The 7,376-nt window shown below is 32.1% G+C and overlaps 1 protein-coding gene across 1 annotated transcript; it reads left to right on the forward strand.

The window, feature by feature from the left end:
- Positions 1–3,868: 3,868 nt before the first annotated feature.
- LOC106379711 lies at positions 3,869–5,906 on the forward strand. The gene is made up of 2 exons (XM_013819600.3): positions 3,869–4,292; positions 4,772–5,906. The coding sequence occupies exons 1-2, from the start codon at positions 4,242–4,244 to the stop codon at positions 5,435–5,437; spliced, it is 717 nt and encodes a 238-aa protein (XP_013675054.1). The 5' UTR covers positions 3,869–4,241; the 3' UTR covers positions 5,438–5,906.
- Positions 5,907–7,376: the final 1,470 nt, after the last annotated feature.

A 7,376-nucleotide genomic window follows, 5' to 3' on the forward strand; every position in this document is an offset into this window, starting at 1 on the left:
ATTATATATAAAATATAATTTCATTCTCATATATTTATAAAATATAATTTCATAAATTAAGTTTTTTTCCTTTTTGTAAATATACTTTTGTATTATATGAATATTTCTTTTTATTATATATATATGTTATTGAAAAATATAAAAACCTAAAATTAAAAATTTAACTGACATAAATTATGAAATATATTTTTAATAATGACAATTAGATATAATATTTTAATTTATTAAAAATAATTCTGTAAGTAACAATCGAAAAATTAATGTGTGCGCAACATGTAAAAAATAATTTCTCAAATAATATTATAAATAGAAAAGAAAAACTAAAGTGGAAATATAGCATTTGGTTTCCGTTTTTCTCGGTGTAATGTGAAATCGGCGTAATGTCAAAAGACTATACTTACGGTCTTTGTGTCGTCTTGGGTAAAAGACAAGAAATGGTGTTGTACCCAAAGACAATACTATAGAAGAAAACAAACCTGCTTTAAGAGGATTAGACTACTGAGAGAGTGAGCCCCGTAAGTACGTGAAATACTGCAGCATCGGTCATTGCACCGAACCAAAAGCTAGGGTCGTGCCTAGTGTTTTGGAAGTCTACTGCGTATGAAAACAATATGAACGTTTTAATACTTACGTTTGTTATAAATGGACTTGAAAAGTCTTATAGATAACTGTTTACAAATATACCAAATGAAAATTTCTAAATTAAGGACTTGAAAAGTCTATGCAAACACAAATGCTTTATCACATAGTTCTAGCCCTACACGGAGCAGTGTTCAGCAATAAGTAGTAAAAATAAAAAGAATTGTCAAAACACGACTACCGACTACCTGAATGTTTCTCACACACGACTACCCGAGGTCGCCAGTTCGATACTCGGGGAAAGCGGGGTGGTACTGGGTTAGCTAAAAAATCCCTACGGGAATTTCTGGCGAGGTGGCCCTTCGGGGTGAGCCCAGTCACTATAAAAAGTTCAACCTATACAGTTTATAACCGGGCCTCGTGGTCTGGTGGTATAGGAACCTCGGCTGAGGTGCCCGCCATCACGAGTTCGAGCCCCGGCCACAGCGGATTTAACATCCCTTCCCTTGGGGCGCTGGACCCCCTACGGGGGATAGTTGGGAATGTGGCTGCCCAGATACCAGAGTTATAAAAAAAAAAAAAAAAAAGAATTGTCAAAACATATCTTATGTCTATTTATCACATAGTTCCCTGACCCCCCAATTAAAGCATTGTCAGTTCACTTCTACTTTTGCCTCTATAATAGTATTTAGAAGTAAAATTACTTTAACTCATTTCTATTTTTACTTTTAAATAGAGATTGCTAATTTTTTCTTATATTTATAAAGCAAGAAATATCATTATTTTATATTTTAATTTAGGAGATTTCTATTATAGAGAAATATAGCAGAGCAAAACACATATCTATTATAGAGTTCTTCTATTTTAAAAGTAAAAATAGAAGAATATATTGGAAATAGTTTTATGAAACATTAAAAAAAAAATTTGGAAACAACTTTCCTTCAAGTGTACTTTTCCTTTTCTAATTTAAATTTCTTATAAATTGTTAACTTTAGGCAATGTATTCTATGTGAAATTCAGAGTTCTTTGTATTAAAATGATAAATCTTTTTTCAAACATGTTTTTTCTAAAAGAAAAATCATTTAAAATTTAGTTCTGTTGAATTTCTAAGTTTAAGATAAATTTTAAAACTCACTGTAAATATAACTATGTTAATTAGTAGTGGAGTTTAAGAGATTCGTGGTGGTTTAAAATATCTTACAGTATTTTGCTGGAGTTCCTTAATTAAAAATATAAAAATCTAAATCATACGGCTAAAGATGAGAATTAATAAAGTTTTTAACTAATTTTATATGAATTTTATTAATTCAGTCAAAATCATCTAAACCTTCGATATAAACATTACTGCAAATTTCTTCTAAGTATATACTGAATATATCCCCTTACACTATACGAATATGTTAGCGTGCGATTAGTTAGGTAACTTCAACGTAAATGATTAATGCTGAGTAGTGGCTAATGCCGATAAATCTATTTTATATGAAAAGAAAAGGATTTTCAACGTTAAAACCCCTCAGCTAAGTTTGTTTTGGGTAAAAAACCTCAAACTAAGTTTGTTTTGGGTAAAAAATCTCAAACTAAGTATTTAATGAAAAAACTCTCAAACTAACATTATTTAATGAATTAAACTTTATCAGGTCATAATTATCATTACTAACGGTAAATCTTTAATTTAGGGGTTTCTACATTAAGTAAACATAGTTGAGGGGTTTTACCATTAAAATTTAAAAAACAAAAAAAATCAAAATTTTATAATATTATTTAAAAATTAGTAACTTTTTTTGACAACATAAGCGGGAACTAAGTAACTGAACCGCGCGATTCAGAAAGCCAAACCGAAAGTATTGAATCGACATATAACATAGCTGAAGGAGAACTCCTCGCACCACTTGCAAGCTTGTCCGCCATAGTATTTTGTGCTCTTGGAATATGTCTGATCCGGAAGTTATGGAAGAAAGTCTTACTGCGTCTAAATTCTTTATATAATTTTTGTTATATTTTCTCGGTTTTTGCATTTTTAATTTATACATATATAATGTTGATGTTAAAAACACATCAAACTCATATATTTACAAAAAAAATTAAAAATGCTAATTTTGAAAATTTAATTTACTAATTTTTAGATAATATTATAAAATTTTGATTTTTTTTTTATTTTTAATGGTAAAACCCCTCAACTATGTTTACTTAATGTAGAAACCCCTAAACTAAAGATTTATCGGTAGTATTGGTAATTATGATCTGTTAAGGTTTACTTCATTAAATAAAGTTAGTTTGGGGGCTTTAACGTTAAATACTTAGTTTGAGGGTTTTTACCCAAAACAAACTTAGTTGAGGGGTTTTAACGTTAAAAATCCAAAAGAAAATATATATTAAATCATACTTTATGAGCATTTTTTTTTTTTTGTCGACAGCAAACACAGACTCAACTAAGACTCTGCAAACCACACCGGTAACTCAGCATCCATATGAACGACAAACGACGGTTGCTGCCTAGCACTCCGTGCAAGACTGTCCGCCCTTGTATTAAGCGTCCGGGGTACATGAATGAGCTCTGAGTGATTGAAACTTTCCTTCAATATCTTGAAGTCTTCCAAATAACTTGCAAATGCCGACAATTCTTCTGATTCCGAAACCATCTTCACCAGTTGAGAGCAATCCGTTGCAAACGTAACCTGATACTGCCTTAAGTTCTTCATGCATTCCATTGCCCAGGTAAGGGCTTCGACTTCCGAGTGAAGTGGTGTTAAACTTGCCCTTGTGTTTCTTGCTCCCATTAATCCTGCAAAACCTTCAAGAGTACTATACTATCCTTGTGCGGAAAGAATATCATTCCCCTTCCATGACCCATCCGTGAAACACCATCTCCCTGATATATTAGGTATGACTTGTAACTCCACCTCCCTAGTTTGTATAACCCTCTCAGTTATCGATGCTTGGGCTTCTCTCCAAATCAACGATTCAGTGTCTGCCAATTTTAAAGAATCTCTTGGATTAATATCTATGTTGTTAAAAACCTTGTTATTCTTGGTCTTCCAAATATACCATAGAATCCAAGCAAAATGGTGGTCTTCCATCTGCGGAACTACCCTCCAGTACAAATAATTCATTTTTGTGTAGAGCGACTGAATAGGAAAGTTTTCTGGATTTGAGGGAATCCTTGATAGAGCCGATACTTGGATTGCCGGTGGACATTCAAAAAACACATGATTTATTGATTCTTCGGCTGCTCCACATCTTGTACATTGTGTATCCCCTTGTATCCCTCTAATCCTCAAATTTTTCATTATCGAAATACAACCCGAAATTATCTAAATGCATTTTTCCCTTCCTAATAAGTGATATCCGATTATCTTGTATATGCGTAATGAATACAATAATCTTTATATTTATTTTGGGTGGGGTGTGAACTTCTTGTAGAATACGTTGGTTATATAGAAGATAATAAAAGGAGTTGAGAGCTCTGCATATTGCAGGCATATGCTTCCTTTAAGCAGTTCATGAAGTTTCACTACTTTATAACTCTCTCTCTTTCTTTCCATTCTCCCTCAGTCCCTTGCATAGAACAACTCTTCACTAAACCATTCTCTTCCTCTATATCTTGCACACTTATTTAGATACTAAAGATCTTTCACTTAATATTTATTTTTGTAAGAAAGATTATGGACCAAAACAATGCTCTTCTTACCTGGGCTTACTTCTCTCATGGAAAGGTGACCATTTTCTTTCAACATTTTGGTTTCCTCTGTTTTTATGAAACACTAGTTATGCTTTCTTCAGTTACTCACTTTTCTGCTTAGATCTATGCATAATGTAGGTCCAAGACCATAATTTTTTTTCTGAATTTCTCTGTCTTCTTCTTTGTCTGTGTAAAAAAAAACCTTAACCTGAATTTTTAACTTTGTTCTGAGTTTTCAAAGTCTTACTCTTTCATGGGTGTTCTTAATCCGTTGATAAAAAAAAAGGTGTTCTTAATCCTGCAACTGAAGGACTTCTCTTTGGTGGTTTCCGAAAATTTAGCTTAACTTTCGCGTTTTTGTATGAAAAGTAGCTGGAAAAGACAACTTTCAGGATAATTGCTTTGCTTGCGCGCTTAATTAGTGACATAAACCCTAATTTGCAAATGAATTGCTCAAATTTAGGGGTTTCTCTGTTATTTTTTGATTGTTTTGTTTTCTGTTGAATTGTTCAGACAATGGAAGAGCTAAGACAGACTCTTGTGTACACGACACTGGAGCTAGAACAAACGAAGCTCGCGGCCCAAGAGGAACTAGGGAAGAGAGATGAACAACTGATCCATCTCGAAGATGTTTTAGCCAAAACCCTCAAAGAAAGAGACGAAGCTCTCGAGAAATGTAATAATCTCATCTACGACAATCTCTTGCTTCAACCGCAACATAACCAGGATCATATCACTCCTCCTTTATCAGGAGCTTCAAGCATCGAAGAAGAGCAACTTCAACCGCATCAGCAGGATCCTAACTCAAACAAAAGCTTTTCGTCTTCAGACACCGAAGAAAGCATCATGTCCCCATCAGTGATCAATCCAAACCAAACATCTCAGGTAGAGATAATGGCTACTTTGTTGCTGGAAAAGCCATTGCCTGAAAAGGGAAGTCTTTTACAAGCTGTTCTCAAGGCAGGTCCATTGCTTCAGACACTACTCTTGGCTGGTCCCTTGCCTCAATGGCGCCACCCCCCACCGCCACTTGAGACCTCTGAGATCCCTCCAGTCACCGTTCCACCGCTTCTGTTTCAGAGCTCAGTTATCTACAATGGCTGTGGGAATCTAAACAAGAGAAGAGCTTTCTCAATCTCAGATGGGTCTTATTCAGAAACTAAGTACGAGAATGTTTAACCAGAAATTGCGCACTCATCTTTTATCCTTACTCAACGAAAATAGTAATAGTCTTCTAATATACCATATACATTTCACTTTTATTGTATTAATCTCTCTTAGGGTTATAGTGAGAGTGGTCTTTTTAGTCAGTTTTAAGTAGATAGAGCTTGATTTTGTTTTTCTACATTTGTGGAGTGTGAATCTGATCCATTTAGGGTTTTAGATCTAGGGTGATGATGGGAATGAAACTCCCCTGGTTTAAACTCAAGCTAAAACAAGAGTTTTTTTTACCAAGTGAGAGAGTTTTGCTTTTGTTTTTGTTGCTTATTGATTGTTGTTTCCTAAACCCAATTTCACATCCATGTTTTGGCTCCATGAATGTAAAATTATTGGGGGTTTTTATTATGTTTTTATTTTTTACTTCTATTTGTAAAATACAATATTTCTAAAGCTAGAATGTTGAATGTGATGTATGTTGGGTGTTTAAATATATTGGAAACTTCAAGGGTAAATTCCTTGAAAGCGGAGATGGGTGGGAAATGGGAACCGGAAAGTCGATGGGTAAGCCAACAACTAGTAAAGAATAGATTTGATGTTTTATCATTTTTCGGGATGTCGGTGGGTCCTGAAGATCCACAACCGGATCTTTTGTCTATGTGGTAAAAAAGCTAGGTGTGCACACATTATCATATGGGCTTCAAAAGGAAAAATAGAAGGCCCATATGATAATGTGTAATCTCTTAAATTTGTAATATGGGTTATCGATTGTTGTTTTTTAAAAGATTGGAAAATCCGAATTAAATCTAGTATTATTGGTTTTATGATTTTCAAATTTGTATTAAAATCATGTGTTATTGGTTTAATGATTCATAAATTCTATATCAAATCAAGTGTTATTCAGTCGTACGGATTTACTAATAAATTTGAGTTTATAATGGATTTGAATGGATTTGTTTGGATTTTTTGTTAAAAATACAAAGACTCAATTCCGAGGGAAAACCTCCGGATTTGTAAATACTAATCCGTAAAAAATTAAAAATCTGCATATTTTATTTGGATTTATAAATACTACATGGATTTCTAAATCAATCAAAATATATAAATCATATATTTAGAAGGATTGTTGAAATTTAGATTTCTGAATGATTGATGAACTCTTTACTTTTACAGTTTCTTTTTTTACGCAATTTACTTCTATAAAATTAAAAGTGAAACATCCACATTTTTAATTTTCAATAAATTCAATTTATAAGATTTTCATTTAATTAATACTCAAAGAACATCTCCAATATCAAAAATATACTAATAAAATAAAAATTCAAATAAATACTGATAAAATCATAAAAATGGAAATAAAAAAAAACAAGAAAACAATCCTCAAAGCATCCGTCCGATTCAAATTATTCATGCTCGTAAATGTAATTATAGACAAATTGTTTTTGATAAATTTTGTAATGTATTAAACTATAGGAAAATCTAACAATATTCTTTATAAATATAAAAATCACTTAAGTTTTAAAAATCAAACCATTTAATATTGTTAATTAAAATGATGAAATCCAAAACCATATTTAATCTGGAATTTAATCAAGGTTTCAAAATCGACACCTAATAAATATATTTAATATATTTAAAACATTTGTTTGTGGTAATTTGGTTCCTAATCTTTTGAAAGAATATTCTTGCAATCTCTTTTTTATTATTTGAGGAGCATTTTAAACAATTAACCTTATCACCATGTGTGATTAACAAAAATGTCATTTCCTATGTGTCATCATGAGAATCATTCTCACATTCTTTATTAAATAGCTCTCTATTGCCTAGACTAATTACATATAATGCCATTTCTCATTAAATTTAATAATATGAAGAGAGTATATTACTATACTATATGAGTTGTGATTGCATTACTAAAAACGTAGATAATACCCGAGATAACCATTGCGTGGAAACATAA

The sequence above is a fragment of the Brassica napus genome, chromosome C1 (assembly GCF_020379485.1).
Source record: "Brassica napus cultivar Da-Ae chromosome C1, Da-Ae, whole genome shotgun sequence".
In the NCBI taxonomy this organism is placed as follows: domain Eukaryota; kingdom Viridiplantae; phylum Streptophyta; class Magnoliopsida; order Brassicales; family Brassicaceae; genus Brassica; species Brassica napus.